The sequence below is a fragment of the Budorcas taxicolor genome, unplaced genomic scaffold (assembly GCF_023091745.1).
Source record: "Budorcas taxicolor isolate Tak-1 unplaced genomic scaffold, Takin1.1 scaffold332, whole genome shotgun sequence".
Classification (NCBI taxonomy): Eukaryota; Metazoa; Chordata; class Mammalia; order Artiodactyla; family Bovidae; genus Budorcas; species Budorcas taxicolor.
Window position 1 is genome coordinate 1 of NW_026292103.1, and position 18,681 is coordinate 18,681.

The 18,681-nt window shown below is 44.8% G+C and overlaps 2 protein-coding genes across 2 annotated transcripts; one reads left to right on the plus strand and one right to left on the minus strand.

Moving 5' to 3' along the window:
• The first annotated feature begins 855 nt into the window (after positions 1-855).
• LOC128071303 (intersectin-2-like) lies at positions 856-2,802 on the plus strand. Its single transcript, XM_052664183.1, has 3 exons — positions 856-1,015; positions 1,416-1,589; positions 2,051-2,802. The coding sequence occupies exons 1-3, from the start codon at positions 967-969 to the stop codon at positions 2,206-2,208; spliced, it is 381 nt and encodes a 126-aa protein (XP_052520143.1). The 5' UTR covers positions 856-966; the 3' UTR covers positions 2,209-2,802.
• A 710-nt stretch (positions 2,803-3,512) lies between these two features.
• LOC128071304 (protein FAM228A) lies at positions 3,513-16,245 on the minus strand. Its single transcript, XM_052664184.1, has 9 exons — positions 16,153-16,245; positions 13,828-13,896; positions 12,694-12,885; positions 10,542-10,622; positions 8,927-9,014; positions 8,652-8,808; positions 5,625-5,769; positions 4,785-4,927; positions 3,513-3,570 (listed from the first exon to the last, which is right to left on the minus strand). The coding sequence occupies exons 1-9, from the start codon at positions 16,243-16,245 to the stop codon at positions 3,513-3,515; spliced, it is 1,026 nt and encodes a 341-aa protein (XP_052520144.1).
• Between the last annotated feature and the right edge of the window lie 2,436 nt (positions 16,246-18,681).

The window sequence follows — 18,681 nt, forward strand, 5'->3', positions numbered from 1 at the left end:
TGGGCCGAGGGCACACAGCGGGGATGAGCTGCTTCTCACAGAGAAAGTTCTACTTGCCCTGAGTTTTGAAAAGTCAGGAGCTCACCAAGCAGCTTTCTTGTTCGTTTTTAAACCCCTACGAGCAAACCCAGCTTAACTATCTCTACATTTACCAAGAAAATCTGAGTTCACTAACTCATTTATCCCCATATTAAAAGTGTTTTTGAGTACCTCCTTAAATAGAATAAGGTCTTAAGTAAAAGATATAAGCTAAAGTGTTTACACGTAATTGGAATTACGGTGAGTGGCGAAGAAAGTAGACTTTGGTGCCTGACATTTTAAGTTTTGACCTTGCCATTTAGAGACTCTGTGACATAAACATGTTACAGTCATTTCTAAGACGCCGTTTCCTCATATATGACAATGGCAGTTATAAAGAGCTACCTTGTAAACATTGCAGTTTAAATAATATAACTTATTTAAATGCCCAACACAGAGTAAGTATCCAATAAATGGTAGCTGCTTCTAAGTGCTGAATGAATATAATATGATGTTATGAATATCACTACTTGCCAGGCAGTTGAGGGGTTAACACAAGGATGAATTTTAAAAACCTGCACTCCACCATGGGCCCTGGAAGAGGGGATGACTGACCCAGAATTGCAAACCGGGCAGCCTGTGATACACAGTGAGACTGGACCTGTGTGTTTAAGAGTGTGTAGGCTGCCCACAGGCAGAGATGGCTGCCAGGTGCCCCAGCAGGTGACACAGCCTGGGCGGAGGCACAGAGCAGGCCCATGCTGGTCTGCCAGTTCCAGCTCAGGTGGCAGGCATGGCTGGGAAGTGCTGGGGCTGGTTAGAAAGACAGACTGTATGTACACCTTAGCACCATAGCTACACTGTTTGTGTTCTCAGAGAAGACATTAACGTCACTCATCTTCCTCTTTTGTAGCCCGCTCTCAGAAGTCTTCAGGCATCGGGCGTCTGATGGTGCATGTCATTGAAGCTACAGAACTGAAAGCCTGTAAACCAAATGGTAAATGCTTCTTTCACTCAACAGATGTGGTAACAACCCTGCTCTTTGCTTATGACTCTTCTGTACACTGAATAATGGGACACTTTTTAAAAGTCGGTATTTCCAATGCCACTAAAATGGTTATTGGGCCAAAATTCTTCTTCCTCTGTTTTCCCAGAGGGTACTGATGCCTCCTTCCTCAGTGCTTCTGAGTTGGAGAAAGCAGGAAGCAGGCTGCACTGACACCTGCTCGTGGGGAGTGGCCCTGCTCAAGCCCGCACAGTTGGTTCCTCCCCAGGTTTATGATGCTCTCAGCATTGGGAACAGAGACCACAGGCCATGGTCTATAGAGAAACACCATATCCACTCTGCTCAAGGAAGGCCCCTCCATCACATGCCACATTTTGTTTTTTTCATTCAGGAAAGAGCAATCCATACTGTGAAATCAGCATGGGCTCCCAGAGCTACACCACCAGAACCCTCCAGGACACACTAAATCCCAGATGGAATTTTAACTGCCAGTTCTTCATTAAGGACCTCTATCAGGATGTGCTGTGTCTTACCATGTTTGACAGAGATCAGTTTTCACCAGACGGTAAAGTATAACTCAGGGAGGGGTATGAAGGTCCCCACACACACTAGGATCCGGGGTCTGGATGCCTAAGGGCAGTGATACAGCCCATGGCCCTCAAGAGCTCTCAGTGGCCACAGGTGGGGCCCCTTCTCGGGGGCAAGGGGTGGGTGGCCTCAGGTATGTGTCAAGTCTCCCATCCCGTCACCCATGCTTACCTAATGGAAACGCTGTGCTCCTAGCACCTGCTGAATGGGTGAGACACTCCCTGACCAATGAGGCTTGGGGTCCCCACAGGCAGCTTCCTTCACACAGACCCCTTGTTCTGCACGTATCCATCCACTGAGTCTCCAACAGCCATTAACCAAAAGGAGTTACTTGTTTTGGATGCAAACATTTTATGAATCCTGCTTCAGACACTCCTTCTGGGATAGTTTTTTTTAACAGTTTTTTAAAGACTTTTGACACTCGTGTCTGTTCACCAGATTTCCTGGGTCGCACTGAAGTTCCAGTGGCAAAAATTCGAACAGAGCAGGAAAGCAAAGGCCCTACAACCCGCCGACTCCTGCTGCACGAGGTCCCCACTGGGGAGGTCTGGGTCCGCTTTGACCTGCAGCTTTTTGAGCAGAAAACTCTCCTGTAGGGGCCTCAGGGATCTGCCCACTGGGCTGGGGCCGGAGAAGACAACCGGTGCTGCCCCTGAGCTGGAGGAGCACCATGCAGCTTCATCCATCACAAGGCCATGCGCACTGGGGCCTCTGTTTTATTGCACACTAAATCGCTCGCAATCTATGCAAACACGATCTTTCCTAGAAATAAACCAAACCCCATAGCACAGTGCCTTGTATTAGTGTTAACATGTTCGGCTGTGTTTGGATGCCAAGGTTTCCATTTTCAGGGCTATACAAAGTATTATGTGGAAATGAGGCATCAGACCACCAGACGTTACCACTTGGTTGAATGTGTCCACTGTGGGTGGTTTGGGTGACGCTGTAACCATTCCACACCGTGTGGCCCCTGCTGGGTCACAGCCGCTCAGGAGGAGGAGGACTGGAAAGAAACGCTGCAGCCTCAGCTTGGGAACAGCCTGCTATGGAAACAGTGTCCACTTGTGCACTGACTGGAACAGAAACTTGAGCATTTTATTCCTGACTAGATGTTATCATTCTCTGCTGAGACAATATAGTTTGAAATCTAAGGGAGAAAGCTTGATCTACTTTAAATACTGTGAACTCTTAATGATGCGGAAAATATTTTTCAACTTTAACTTTCTGAAGTATAAATTATTTATGTAAATCCCTTGTTTTGCGTTATGTCATAGGACATGCATCTTTAAGCTTTATCATTGCCAATATGTACAGAAAGAGAATAAAAATCTAAGTTTATGAATGTAGCTTCAAAGCCTGACTGATTTACTGTCTATGTGAAAGGGCTTTTTAAAAGGTGATTTCAGGGACTGCTTGTAACGAAACCAAATTTCCTTCCTGCAACAATGAGACACACCCAGGACAGAATGTGCAGAGAGAGCGGGCAGGAGCCCCAGAGCCTCGTCTTGGCTGCCACTGACTTGCTGTATGACTCTGGTTAACATACCTACTGTTTCTAGGGTTTCGTTTCTTTTGACGGCTGAGTCTCTGGGAGCTACACTGTCCCCTTTTAATCTCCTCTGCTTGCTTTGCGGAGTAGAAACCTCAGGGGGAACTCAGCCATGAAGGGAATGCATAAGTATTAAGGATCATCAGCAGGCCCCCCGGCCTGTCCAACTCTAAAGCGCCATTCTCTCCTCCTGCTCCCCGTCCTGTTGGAGCCACATCCACAGCCATTTACTTGGCTTCTGGATTCTGAAGGGTAAAATCTGTCCTGAACATTGATAACAAAGAAGGCGTTATACATTAAATCCCTGGGTTACTGACTACAGCCGGGAAAAGAGCTGCCTTTTGGAAGGAGTCATGTGGGGCTGCAGGAGCCCTGCCTGATTTCTCGGGGAGCAGGTCTTCTCTGGAAGCTGGAAGAAAGAAAGGATTCAGATGTGCCTCCATCACAGCCTCTGTTTTCTGCCTAAACATCACAGACAAAGAAAAACTGGACAACATAATTCAGAATATTCAAGTGAAAAAAAATCCATCATTCCAGTATTGACCCTGGGCACTGATTGGCTAAAAGAAATATGCCCCAGTGTCAGAGGAAGAGACACTCAGTACCTGAACCCAGACAACTGAGTATGTTGCTTACTTCAGAGAAAGCTGGGCTGGTCAGGCTCAGCCACACTGAGCAGAGCAACCTGGTGATCTTTACAGGGTTCTGGGAGTCGAGCTGTGTTGGATCAGAAAGCAGGTGTGGGTTGATATTCAGCCAACTTTCAAATCTTAAGGCTGCCACTGATGGGTCAGGCAGGTGTAAAAGCTGTGACTATAGCTATAGGATAATTTTATAGCTGGGACTATGGGACTTTATCACTGTGATGAACTGCAGCTGACATGAACCATGTTCTTGTCAGATTTAGGACACAGGAGCCTGCAGGAGGTGAGTCACATGACTGTGACATTACAGAAAAATAGTTAATGTCAGTACTTCCAGCAACTCCAGTCGCCCCTGTTGACCAAGAAACACAGCTCTGCTCCTTAAGAAATCACGTTCTCGCCTGACACAAAGGAGCCTGATTTTCTGAAAGGCGAGGAAGGGAGGGTGCACCCTGAGATTACCTACACTTCGGGAAAGGACTGGGCACACACTGGAGGAGTGCCCAGAAAGCCCCTCCTGTGCTCTTCAGTATCACGGTACCCTGCAGACAAGCGGGATAGCTGTGCCCTCTGAAAGGGGACCCAGGTTCTGAGCAGCCTGACTGACATCACACAGTCTGAGTGGCTGCAAGGAGAGCGTGTGCCCTGGGGAATGAGTGTGTGCCTTGGCACCTGAGGGACTAGACCTGGGCTAGAGGACACTGCCGCCTTCAAACTGTGCAGCTGACCTTGAGCAAGTTACTGAAGCTCTGAGCTTCACATAAGGGGAACCACCTTGCTGGGAACACTTTTAAATGAGTACAAAGTACACAGTTCCTGATTCACAACCAGAGCTTGATAAACTGTAACTGTTATTAGTTGGACATTCCTCGCAATATTCCATTTCTGGAGAAAAAATGTTGGCAGCATTTTAACTGCTGCACAGATACTGGAAACCATTTATTACGAATGGCCCGGGCACTGGTCCTGGCTGCCTCACCTGCCTCCCAGCTGCAAGGCGGCCAGGTGCTGCCCCAGGACCTCTGCGGTCATCACTCTTCTGTCCACGGGCTGTGACCTGCGCCTCTGCCAGCCTTCTCCTGCCGCCCAGGAGTGGGGTCTGTGCTGTCCGGTTCCTAAAGCCTGTGGGAGAAGAGAAGAGTTGGGTGAAGGGTGGGGAAGGACAGGAAGGAACTTCCCGGCCCATCCCAGCTGACATCTTCCAGGCAGCTTCAGGGGGATAGGCTGAGCGCTCAGCTGTGCCCTGGGGCTGCGAGCTCTGGGCAGGAAATCTGCGCATGGAACTCGCCTGCCTGTCTATGCCTTTTATATATCTTATCTATCATTTTGCCCTAATTTTTTAAGTATAAATTTCATTTCAAAAGATTCCCACCTATTGTGACTAAACTATGAAGAAAAAATATCTGGTCTAGTTTGGATGTAATAAGTAGTAAATGGTAGGAAAATGGAAGGAGAGCAAAAACTCAGAAAAAAAGAGCTGAGGAAACCTTAGCGGGCAGATCCCCTCTGAGCAGGTGGTCTCTCCCCTTATGAAGGACACAATCTGACCCCCGACAGTGGGGCCCAGGGCCCCGCAACCTGCCCCTTTTCTGAGTGCCTTCACCCAAGGCTGTCCTGTGGAAGGAAACCCGTCTCTGCAACAGAACTGAGCTCGGGGAGACCCTACCACTTCCTCTGCCACCTCTTTCAGCCCCTTCTTTGGCCACCGCCTGCTCTGCCCTTGGAGTCTCTGAGAGGGAGGGGTCTGTCAGTGCTCTCTGGTGGGTGTTACACAGCTGTACCATCCCCACCCTGCACCACCCCCACAATCTCTGCTCACCAGGCCCTTCTTCTCATGCCTTTTACTCTCCTGGCTGATCTTCGAGGAATAAAACCGTCTTTCAAAAACAGTTTGATTTACATCACTAGTCATTTTCACCTTATAAGGTGGAAATTTCTCTTCTGCACAGACAAGCTTTTCAGGACTGTAAAGAATAGTAGAAGAAAATGATCTCAACTCAGTATAAATAGAATTGTATCATTCAATAATTGCCTGAAAATTAAGTTAGTGAACTCAGCACTCACTCTATGAAAATGAGAGACTGAGAAAACATCACTTGGTGGCTGTTGATCAGTCTGCCCCCCACCCACACCCCTGCCGGCTCCATCCTTAGGCAGTGAGTCATGTGACCTTCTGCGGCTGTAGCTGAGGCCTGAGACCCAGAGCTTCAGTCCTCAGAGTTGTAATTGGGACAGAGGAGCTCCAGGCAGCCTCAGAGGGCTCAAACCAGAAAGGCATAACCAGGGCATCCATTTTCCAGGACATGCACAAGAAAGCAGAGAAAGAGAAATGAAGCAGGTTCACAAAGAGAAGCTATGATAGATGACACACATCCATCATCCATCAAGTCCCAGAGAAGCAAGGAGTGACCTTGTGGTACTTTAAGCAGCCTGGCTATCTTTCTGACTGCTGTAGTCTGTGTCCCCTCACAATTCACATATTGAAACCCCACCCCCAAAGTGATGGTATTAGGAGGTGGGGCCTTTGGGAGATGATAGGTCATGAGGGCAGAGCCCTCCTGAATGGGATTAATGACCTTGTGAAACAGGCCTGAGAGTTCCGTCACCGTTTCCACCAGTGAGAAGATTCAGTGTCTGAATCAGGAAGCCAGTCCTCACCAGACTCTGAATCTGCCAGCACCTTGATCTTGAACTTCCCTGCCTCCACCGAGAGAAATATATTTCTGTCATTTATAAGCCATCCAGTCTCAGCTCCTGTTATCGCAGTCTGAACAGATGGAGACACTGGCTTCCATGAGAGATGGGTGCTTTCTAACATACCCAGGCCCCCTTCCCTTTTTTATCAAGTTGAGAAGGACTCCGCTTTTTGTGATCAAACTGTCTCTGACTAACAAAGCTACCTCACTCTTAAGTCCTTTTATTACTTTATTGAATAGCAACTTGAGGCACCCGCAGGTGCATCCTCTCGGAAGGTTTCCCAGGGCTGTCTCATTCCTGCCCGGGAAGCCAAGGCCTCTCTAGGGAAATCACCTTCGCCTCCACTCCTCCCTTCATTCATTCATCCCACAAGTACTGACTCCTCATCTGCTATCTTCCAGCTAAGTGCTGGGAATACCAAGATACATTAGCAACCCCTGCCCTCAGGGAGCTTGCTGGCAGAGAGAAGAGGCAGAAAGGGGAGCAGAGAAAAAGCCAGGTGATAATCCGCCAAGTGCTGACTTGATCCAAATATTTCTGTGCTTTGTCATATTTCTTTTCTTTAGAGAGAGGGGATTTTTTTAGACAAAGCTAGAAAAGGTAACACAGCCCAGAGAGCACTTATGTGCTAGTTGGGCTGGATGTTATTGGAATGGTTATGGGAATCTACTAAAGGTTTTCAGTTTGGTTGATCAGTTTGAAGAGGTTCCTCCGGCTATGAGGTGGAGGGTCCATCGGAAGAGACAGACCCAAAGGCAGAATATCAACTAAAGAAATATGACCGTCTATAAAGGCTGAGGAGCCAGAGAGGGGAGATGAGGAAATAAAGCAATATAAAGGCTTTGCCTTGCTAGGGGATGAGGAGTTATATAATTATTGATGTTTAAATAAAAATATTCGCTAAAATTTGTAAAGAAACCATGAAACCAGAAATAGAACACAAAACTTTCAAATCACAGGAAAGCAGAAACAAAGCAGTGTTGTTCATTCCAGCAAAACTCAAGATGGGGGACAAAAAGGAAACACCAAGAGAACATGACAGACATGGCAGCTGCTTTTTTTCCTTTTTCTGTAGAAAGTTTGCAAAGGCCAATGCTCCTACTACAACAACTTAAGAGAAAATAAAAAAAATTCACCCCCTCCAAGCCCCACAAAATTCCTATTTTAAAGTCGCTGGACAGCAGTGGAACGATTCTTCCAGAGAGGAAACAGTCCTTTCAGAGGGAGCCTTCAGTCTGGCTACTTCTCCCCTGGGAGCTTTGCTCAGCATCAGGTAGCAGAGACTGATTCCTCCGTGCTCCCAGCGTCCCTTTGGCAGATCTTCCCTCTCAGGCCTGGTGCTGTCCTGGAAAGCGGGTAGTTAACCTCGTTCTGAACAAATCCCCTCCCTGGGGATAGGGGAAAGTCAAACCAGGGCACTGGAAATAGGTTCCCCCATCGGGGGTGGAGATCCTCCAGGCCCTGAGGATCTCCACAGCCTTCCTCAAAACTTACCTGAAAAGGAACAAAATAAGATGCTTGAACTATAAAATTTTAAAAATTGAAAATAAAAACTCAATGGATGGATTTAACAACAGATGGTTAGATACAACTGAAGAGATAAAGAGTAAAAATACCTAGAATTAAATTTGGAGCAACTTGGAAATAACACAAGAAAGGGTAAGAGACAGGGAGGTTACAGTGAGACAATCTAAAATACATTTAACTGGAATTCCAGAAAGAAAACAGAGTATATGGCAGAGGTAGCAATCAAAGAGAAAATGAATGAAAACCTCCCTGAACTGACTGAAGACATCACTTTACAGATAAAAAAAGACCCATAAATGTCAAGTAGATTTAAAAAAAAAAAAATCCACACCTAGGGACATCATAGAAAACTACTGAAAATCAAAGACAACAAGAAAGTGTTAAAAGCATCCAGATAAAAAGATAACTGTCTCCAAAAGAACAACAGTAGGATGGGCAATTTTAAGAGCAAAAGACAGGGATATATGTTGAAAGAAAATATCTGCCAACCTAACATTCTTAATCCTGTGAGAACAGCCTTTAAAAATGAAAGTAAAATCTTGAAAAGGCTACATGCTGTGTGACTCCAGCTGTATGACATGCCGTACAGGCCAAACTCCGGACACAGCAAAAAGACCTTTACCTGTGTTTGCTATGTGTTTTGCTTCCCACAGGCCTCGCAGAGGCTTTGGGCCTCTCCTTTGAAACCATGCTGTGGAGACTGAACGTGAACTGGGGCAGTCTGGCATACTGCCTGGCCTTCTCTAGCTCTTTAAATTCTTTTAAGGTACATCGTTTTCCTATAGGAAGATAAAAATCTAAATCAACACCCTTAAGGTCAGCTCCAGTCACCCTTGGGGTAGGAGATCACTCAAGAATTGAAGTCTCTAAAGATGAAGCCCCCTGATCACAAAGTACCTGTCGTGTACTGAAAAATAGCTCTCTGCTCTTCATCTATCTCTTGCTGTCTTCTAAACAGAGGATCACAGAATGGTGGGACCACGACCTGCGAGAAAATGACTCTCTGAGGATCCAAGTACAATTTGTTTTAAATCTGTCTGAAGCGTTTGAGTGTAGCCTTACTATACGCTAAAGCAGCTGAGAACAAGGACCCAGGGGTAATGTCATACAGAGCAAGGGAGGCATAAATGCCACCCACCTCACCCAAGAATATTTCACTGGGCCTTAAGTGGCTGAATGGACCAAGGGCCACCCAAGAAGACACACACACTCCTGTTAAGAGTTCTACAGTATAAATGCATCAGGCAATAAGTATCTGCTGATGCAACTGCAGGGGTGGCTGCCTCCCAGTGGGGTCCTGTATTCAGGAACCTCTCAGTCTAGAACAGACAAATCAAGCATAACAACTACCTCGTCGTGAGAGGCATCAGCTTGGCTGCTTTAGGAGCACAAAAAGAAAGAAAGTGAAGTGAAGTCACGTCCGACTCTCTGCGACCCCATGGACTATAGCCTTTGAGGCTCTTCCATCCATGGGATTTTCCAGGCAAGAGTACAGGAGTGGGTTGCCATTTCCTTCTCCAGGGTATCTTCCCAACCCAGGGATCAAACCCAGGTCTCCCGCACTGCAGGCAGGCGCTTTACCGTCTGAGCCACCAGGGAAGCCCTAGGAGCACAAGGCAGAGCTCTAAGCTAGCTTGGGAGGAAGGGCACTCCTTGAGGGCTGACCACTGGTCTCCAAGGGCCTGTGAGAACCAAAGGGCAGGAGAACAGCACAAGCTGAGGTCAAGGGCCAGCTACAGAGGCCGTGGAGGAAGGTGGTTTTCTCCCTCCCTCCGCATCCTGAGTATAGGCTTTAGACAGAAAAACTATTCCCCCCTTTTACTTCCCCAGACACTTGATCTTGACCCGATGCAATTTGCAAGGACAACAGCCACTGAATGAGGGAACAGCATAATGACTCCCCAACAGAATACTCAGTGAGTCCCCCAGAGCCAAAAAGACCTTCCTATCTTCACAACCATGACCTGCCTTAGTTTTCAGAGAGAAGCAAAAATAAATCACTTTCCTCTTCAGAGATCAGGTGGCCACTTCTGCTACGCAAGAGTAAAAGACATGAAACCTACATCTCAAAATGTTAATACCTATATTGTCAGTGTAAAATGTGAAGATGCATTACAAGCTCAACTACTGGCTCCTGGACAGCCTTTCCTGCATCCCTCCATCCACCTCTTCTATGAAGGAGCTCTCTCTGCGCTGGTTCTGTGACACTCCTGTCACATTCACTGTCCACTTACCCTCCCCAACCTCCTGGGCTTCTGGTTTGCTGAATGTGAGTGGACAGAGCAATGAATGATCAAATAAATGATCACACACATGCATGTGCCTTTTTCACAATGTTCATTTCCAAGTGGTCAAAATTACTTTGGATTCTTAATCTAAAACTCAGGGGAAATGCTTTTGTGGATTTTTTTTAAGTGAATGCAGAAAAACTGTAAGACTTCTAAAACAACCGGGTTTTCCCCAACCCCAGAGCTTCTAAGAATAAATAGATAATAATAGGTAATGTACTTACCTTTCCATAATTTGGGTCCTTTTTTGTCATATAAAAAGGATTGTATACTTCAGGATCATAAAAGTCTCCAAATATAATTTCCTTTAAACAAAAAAGTATGCTTAAGAGCAAACCACTACATACAAGTGTGTTTTTGCAAGATTCAAGAAAGTGAAATACTTTATTCCATTTTTTATATAAAATCATAGATTCAAAGGGTTCAGAGAAACTTTAGAAGTAATCTGGACTGCACTGAGAGTCCACCACCTTCTGGAAGAAGCAATCATCCAGCTTTAGTCTCAAGTCACCCACTAGCCTTATTTGAGGAACTTCTGCTTCATGAGGGCTTCCCTGGTAGCTCAGCTGGTAAAGAATCCACCTGCAGTGCAGGAGATCCCAGTTCAATTTCAGGAAGATCCCCTGGAGAAGGGACAGACTATCCACTCCAGTATTCTTGGGCTTCCCTGGTGGTTTAGATGGTACAGAATCCGCCAGCAATGCAGGAGACCCTGGGTTTGATCTCTGGGTTGGAAAGATCCCTTGGAGAGGGCATGGCAACCCACTCCAGTATTCATGCCTGGAGAATCCCCATGGACAGAAGGGCCTGGTGGGCTACAGTCCATGGGGTCGCAAAGAGTCAGACACAACTGAGCAACTAAGCACAGCACAGCTCTGCTCCATTAGGCAGATACTCTCTTGGTCATTCTAACCACTAGGAAGCTTGTCCTTAGAACAGAGGTGAAGTCTGCCTTGTCACTGCCAGTTCTCCCCATGAAGCAACACAAAATACATCTACTCTTCATCCACATGTCAGCCTTTTACAATACACACTTAAAGATTTCATTTCCCTTCGTGTCATCTCTTCCCTAGGCTAAACTTGCTGTATGCTTTTTTCCACTTTTCCTCCTGTGAAGTGTTGTCAAGCCTCCACCCTTTTCTAAAGGTTCTGTAACTGGTAACTGTCCGTGGGTGGACAGGCTGGACCCAACGTTTCCCACTCAGAGCAGTGCCTCTCAATACTGCCTAAAAGCTTGGATGATTTCTTGGAAGCCAGCTCACACGGCTGACTCACATTGAATTTACTGTCATTTTAAATCACTTGACTTCAACACATAGTTTTTCTAAGGCACGGCTTTCCCATGGTATGCTTGTGCAATCACATTTTTGCACATGCTTGTAAGATTTTGCACTTTGTTTCAAAGTGACCTGGATCTGCCCTTGAGCTCTGCCTCTTAGGGTGTTTAGGAAGATGTATTTAGTGTACACATCCAGAAATTCTGCTCATTAAATATACTTCAGTTCAGTTCGCCTCTCTAATATTCCAGTCACATTGCTCTACATCTCCGCTGAATACGTGGAAATTTAGGTGGGCCTCAATTTCAAAAGAGGGTCTTGATTTCAAAGTTAAAAAGAGAAAAATCTCCCATAGAAGAAGCTAAAATTTGTTCTTATTTAATAAAACTGAAGAACAGAGGATAGAAACTGGTGGTCCGTTCACCTAATAGTTGCTAACTCAATAGCCATGGAACAGTCCCCTTCTCCTTCACCCACAACATACTAAAGAGACTGGAAAGCCACACACACCTGCCCAGCTCTGCTTTTAGCTAGGACTTCTGATGTGACCTGGTTTATGGACAATAAACCAGGGAAATTTGCTAGGAGCTTCTGAGGACTTTTTGCTTCCTGATCAAAGGATGAGATTTAAGAAAAGGGCCCCCAGATATCATTTCTCACCCTTTCTTCCTGCCTAATGCCAGAGCTATAAGAAACCAAACGTGCTTACAAATGTGAGGATGATGGGCACAGACTGAAAATACTCAGGATATCAGAACAGGAAAAAAACAAAACAAAACTGGGTTATTAATGACATTGTTAGACTTCCAGAACCCACCGTGCGACCACCAACCCTTCTGTTTCTTATTGAGTAACCAATAAATGTTCTTATGGTTTAAGCCCCTGTTATATTATTAACAATCACCAAAAAGCATTATCTAGTTCCAAATAAACACTTCTGTTCCCTCTACCTTAAACTTTGGATTTTAAAATGTAGTAGGCTGTTTTACAGTTCCATGACTTCATCTTAGATACAAAAACAAATTTGAGAATCTGCATAATCAATAAAAATAACAGCCCAAATTTTCAAATAATATTTCATTAAAAAAATTCTCAGTACCGTTTTATTTGTGTGCTTTAAAAAATATTCAAAATTCTCTTGTTTTTTTTTCTCCAACGCTTTATATGAAATTACTTTTTCCATAATTCTCTGCTGAAGAGGCTTTGCAACATTCTCAGTCCATTTTTTATGCAACAGCTCTTTCCTTCTTTCCTTAAAAGCATCCAGATGCTGAAAATACACATCCAATCTCTAATGAAGTGATACAAACAAGGAAAGAAAACAAGTTACTAAGAGGTTTTACATTTATTTTAATCTGAATAAGTTGGGGGGGACACTTGTTCCCACTCCTAAGCTCTCAGCACATTTAGGCTGCCAAGTCATAGAATAAGATAATCAAAGAACAGAATAAAGTTCAGAAAGAGAACCTGAGAGCATAGAGCATGCAGAACCCACGGACAGTTCTACACCACAACAGTGCCTCCAGACCAAACCACATCCAAACACTTCCTAACTCAGGAAACTGTGCTTCTTTTCAGGATTCAAAGCATTGCCTTGTCACCATTCCTCATCTCCAGCCTTTATCATCAGTAAAGTCTGTGATACAAGTGGTAGAGGAATAAGAGCACCAGACTTGATTCAACACCTCTTTCTCTCTGAGGGTAAACCCACCTTCGTCTTTTGAGGCTCATGTGAGAATATATATGTGAACCTCCTTTATAAACTATGTCACAGTACAAATGTTCAAGTATTATTTACCAAATTCCAATCCCTTTCATTGAGATGAAAACCTCCTTAAATTTATTAATTCCATAGCGATGATCAGTAGTGATTGGTCATTACCCTTAAATATTAATTCATTTCTTGTGGCTTTATAGCTCCCCACTGTGATGTGGGAACATAAGAGAGAGAGGTAAGTTCTAGGAAAAATTTCTATTCAGTACCAGAGGAGTAGTTAGAACAGTCTCTCAGATCCCTTAAGGATAAATCTGGGAAACCTGACCTCTTGGTGATCCTACAAGGAGAGAGCACCAGCTTAGATCTATGTAGTATCAATGGGTGATTCAAAGGAGGTTCATTCTCCCAGAAAAAATGACTCTCTCTGACATGGTAACATCTTCTTTGCCACACTGCTCTATATCACTCTTGCTTATCTAGAACACACTTAGAATCCACTCTGTAGCCCACTCTTACCTTTGTAATACAATTTTCTCTAAATAATATTGCATATACAGCTTCATCAATGTCTTCTCTGGCTAATGCCTAAAATTATAGAATTAAATATTAAGATGTGGATCCTGAATAAACAAGCCTGTGACAAAACTCAATGTATTTTACCAATAATTTGAATGTGAATCTAACATCTGTACCTCAAAACACATTTTGTAACATTTTATTATGGAAATTTTCAAACACAATTCTCCATGAACACATCACCCAGGTTCAACAACGATCAATTCAGTCAATCTTATTTCATCTTAATACCTACTCACTCCCCTGCCCTCTACTAGATTATTTTGAAACAAATCTCTTACATCACACCATGATTTTTAAAGTACCAAGAAAGTGTATTAAAAAGCAGAGTTATCACTTTGCTGACAAAGGTTCATATAGTCAAAGCTATGGTTTTTCCAGTAGTCATGCATGGATTTACGAGTTGGACCATACAGAAGGCTGAGCACCAAAGAATTGATGCTTTTGAATTGTGGTGCTGGAGAAGACTCTTGAGAGTCCCTTGGACTGCAAGGAGATCAAACCAGTCAATCCTAAAGGAAATCAACCCTGAATATTCATTGGAAGGATTGATGCTGAAGCTGAAGCTCTAATACTTTGGCCACCTGATGCGAAGAGCCGACTCATTGGAAAAGACCTTGATGCTGGGAAAAATTGAGGGCAGGAGAAGAGGGTGACAGAAGTTGAGATAGTTGGATGGCATCACCAATTCAAAGGACGAGTTTGGGCAAAGTCCAGGAGACAGTGAAGGACAGGGAAGCCTGGTGTGCTGCAGTCCATGGGGTCACAAAGAGTAAGACACAACTTAGTGACTGAACAACTATAAGATGAAGCCTCTTTACAGGCAGTCTGTGGGTATGTTTTAAAAGCCCTTGAAGTTCCCTGACTTCTGCTAGGTCTCTTTATAAGTTATAACCTCCTTATAAGTCAAAACTGCAGAAGTTTGACTTAGTTTGACTGGACTAGAGCCAGTTAGTTGAGAACTCCTGGCTAAGAACCAAGATGGTTTTACATTTAGGGACTAGCTATTTCCATTATGAGTTTGGGTAAAGTTAATGCACTTAAATCCTTACTCTAGGGCTTTTCATTTGGATCACTATGAACTGATCTTCCAGCCTTTACTCTTACAGAAGTAAGTAGGAACAAATGGAAAAGCAATAAAAATTAAGTATCTGTAAGAGAAGTGCTGTTACCTAAAAGAATTATCTACTGTAAAGTGATACAGATTCTTAAAACTATGTTATTCAATCTCTGGCTTTGCTTTCAGTTCTGTCACAGTGAGTGCATCAAAATGAACTAAACCCCACACTCAAACACCAACTCTGTGAATAACAGAAATCTTGAAAGGGACAGTTGTATTTTTACTTGTATATCTAACAGCTTTGCATGAAATCTAAAATGATATTTGGACAGCTACTAGGGTCTTCTCCAAAATAAAACTCTCCTGATAATATGAACAGACTCTTGCTTTAAAATAAAGCCTTCTTAAACTTATTTTAAGATGATAATTGAAAAATCATGTAAAACAATTAAATGTTTTCCCCTAATACAATACAAATTTAGAATAATCAATCTATTAATCTGAAGAAGTAGAAACATACACTGACAATCATCTTGGGAAATCAATTTTTTAGCCATCCTATTGACACTATTAGCAAATGTTATACATACTATTGGTTATATGCAGATTTGCAAACCAACTTTTGTTTTTAAAGAAAATAGTTTTTGTTTTAACAGCTCCCTCTTGGTGATTTTGTCAGAAAATATGAGGATGTTAATCATTTCTAGCAGCACCTTTGAAGTCTGTATTTTCCATGCATGTACACTCATGCACACACACACAATCTCACCACTCTTACTGCTACTACAGTAAAAGGGGTGAAACAGAGGAAATATCCAAGAACTTCTCTATAAAATAATGAAACTTTCTTTATGAGAAAATCATTGCTTTACCAGATCCTGAAGTGTCATGAAGTAACTGCAAGCCTAGGCCGGGCCTCCCCTGTTCTCCTGCAGGGCAGCTCTGGGACCCCTGTGTTTACGCACTGCTGCCCTGTGGCCGTCCTCACCCTGCCTACCACAGGAAACAGGATGACCACCCTGGGCCAAATGTGACCCCCGCCCCCTGCCCTTCCCACTGGATGAATTTCTTAAGCACCAAGTCTATGCCAGGTGCTGTTCTAGTTCTGGGGAAAACAACTGTGATTAAGACACAACAGATCTTAATTTCAAGGGATTTATGCCCCATCACCAAAAGACAGGCCCCTAAATGCCATATAATTTTACCTCCATCAACGTGACTGACTCGGGTTCTGGCCACTTTTCTAATTGTTCAGGCCCAAAATGTTTACCACAGTTGGACATTTTTGTGGCAGCCATATATAATACCATCCCTGAGGGGAGAAAGAATAAATTGAGGAGATAGGCAAGTCCAGTTGAAAAAGTGTAGGTCTTTGAGCTCAGAGAGCGGTTAAACACTTCATAGTCTCGGTTAAGTAAAACAAAAAAATCCTCCCGCGCCCCTAAACCTGTTTCTCCAAGTGGGTGACTAGTTAGGCTCCCCGACCTACGGCCTTGCGGACCCAGCCAGGCAACACCTCAGGGTCCGCCTGGGCCTCACAGCGGAGCAGCTGCTGGAGTGGTCGCGGGCCTGGCTGCTCCCTGCCGCCGACCTCGAGCTCAGGGCCATCCAGGAACCGGCACAGGGGACTGACCGTTCTGGCAGGGGGAAAGGGAGCGCCTTCTAAAAACAAGCTAAAGCACTCTGTTTAAACCCCAACCCCTCTTCCCTCAATCCGCCTACGCCTCTTATCCACCCGGAAGTCAGCAGAGGGGAGCTCAGGCCCCCCACCCCTCAGCCTCGCGCCGCCCCAGCCCCTCCACTCCCGCCAGGCTTCAACCGTTCAGTCCTTTCAACCGTCCACCCTGCTGCTGCTGCTGCTGCTGCTGCTAAGTCGCTTCAGTCGTGTCTGACTCTGTGCGACCCCATAGACGGCAGCCCACCAGGCTCCCCCGTCTCTGGGATTCTCCAGGCAAGAACACTGGAGTGGGTTGCCATTTCCTTCTCCAATGCATGAAAGTGAAAAGTGAAAGGGAAGTCGCTCAGTCGTGCCCGACTCTTCGCGACCCCATGGACTGCAGCCTACCAGGCTCCTCCATCCATGGATTTTCCAGGCAAGAGTACTGGAGTGGGGTGCCATTGCCTTCTCCGACCGTCCACCCTAGGTTTTCTTTATTTTAAATAAAAAAAATGTAGGTCATGTAAAGTTTACTAAAGCGAATGTACCATTTACCTGTATGATCTAGGGCTACAAGTAGAAGCGCCGAGGATAGATTTTCAGCGGCCCTTTTGCCCAAGGAAAACCTCATTGTCTTCTGTGCTCCAGATCCTGCCTACTGAGCTCCTGGGAGCAGGAGTCAAACTCAACATGAGCCAGAGGCAGACATGCAGACCCAGAATCAGCGAGTGAGTAATCAAAAGGAGTTTTTAAACTTTCTAAAGACTGTTGGGAAAATCTAGGGAGACTATCTGGGTATGGATTTTCAGGGTGCCTGACAATTTTAAGGAAAGAGCAAGTGAATTGAGGTGGATGCTAAGGAAGGCAACAGTATTTTTATTGTATCTCTGAGGCAACATTTAACTCCTGTGGGAAATACATTTGCAGTAACTGTCAATATATAGTACGGTCATTTCTTAATTATCATACAGACAATTGGACTCAAAGACAAAGTCCATTGCAGATGCTTTTCTTAGAGAACATTTCTTGAGTGCTTTCCTTGGTCCTCAATCTGAGCGCTTCCTGCAACAGATGGCTTCCTTTGAAGCAGCCTTCTTTTGTGTCCTCTTTGACCAGTCAAGGACCAGGGTGTGTACTCCTTGGTTGCTAAAACCTTTTGAAAGTGACAGAAGAGAAGAGATAAGTGTGACTGATACAGGGATGAGGGGCTTTCCAGAGCAGAAAGAATTCCTCTGCTTAGCTGCGCTGACCTCCCTGAAGCCTAGTCCTCCTGTTGGAGCTAAGTGGCCTGGAGGCAGGGTGCCCTCTAAGCCTCCTGACTCAGCCTCTCCTCACTCCATCTGGATTCAGAAACATACAGAGATTCCAGTACAGAGCCAACCCTATTACAGGTGTGATAGATTACGGATGTGGGATATGATCTGAGGGTCCCGCTTTCAGATGTCAGTATGTCTGGAGTGCTCATTTACACTAGGATTATTGTGATTTATAAAATACTAGGTTCCTTTCGTCCCTTCTCCTTTCAAACCTCTAAATCTTTGTCCTCCATCTTCACTGTCAGTTCATGAATGACCTTCTGATTTCATTGAGAAAAGGAAGTAAACAGAAGTAAACAGTCTTCATTCACAAAATTCACCAAGGTGTCTTCATCTATATCCATGCATTCTGTGTCCTTCCTTCCTCTTACAATGAGAGATTGTCCTGACCTCCAGTTGAGTCCTGGATCCTACCTCTCCACAGGTAAAGGGGATAGGGAGGGTAGAGAAATGGATGAGGGAGGTATTTTAAGTAGAGAAGTCATAGAAGCCTTCTTGGGAGAGATGATATTTGTGCAGGGATCTGAGTGAGTGAGGCATGGGGAGATCCGGGGAAGGGGTGTTCCAGGCAGACAGAACGGTAGAAGCAAAAGCCTGATAAGGTGTGCCACAAAACAAGAAAAGGAACACAGTGAGTGTGGGGAAAAGGCAGGTGATAAAGGGTGGAGAGGAGGCAGGTGCCCAGCTGTACAGGGGTTAGAGGACCCATTAAAGAGTTAGGATAAAATCCAAAGTGTGAGGGAAGCCATTAGGATTCCTGG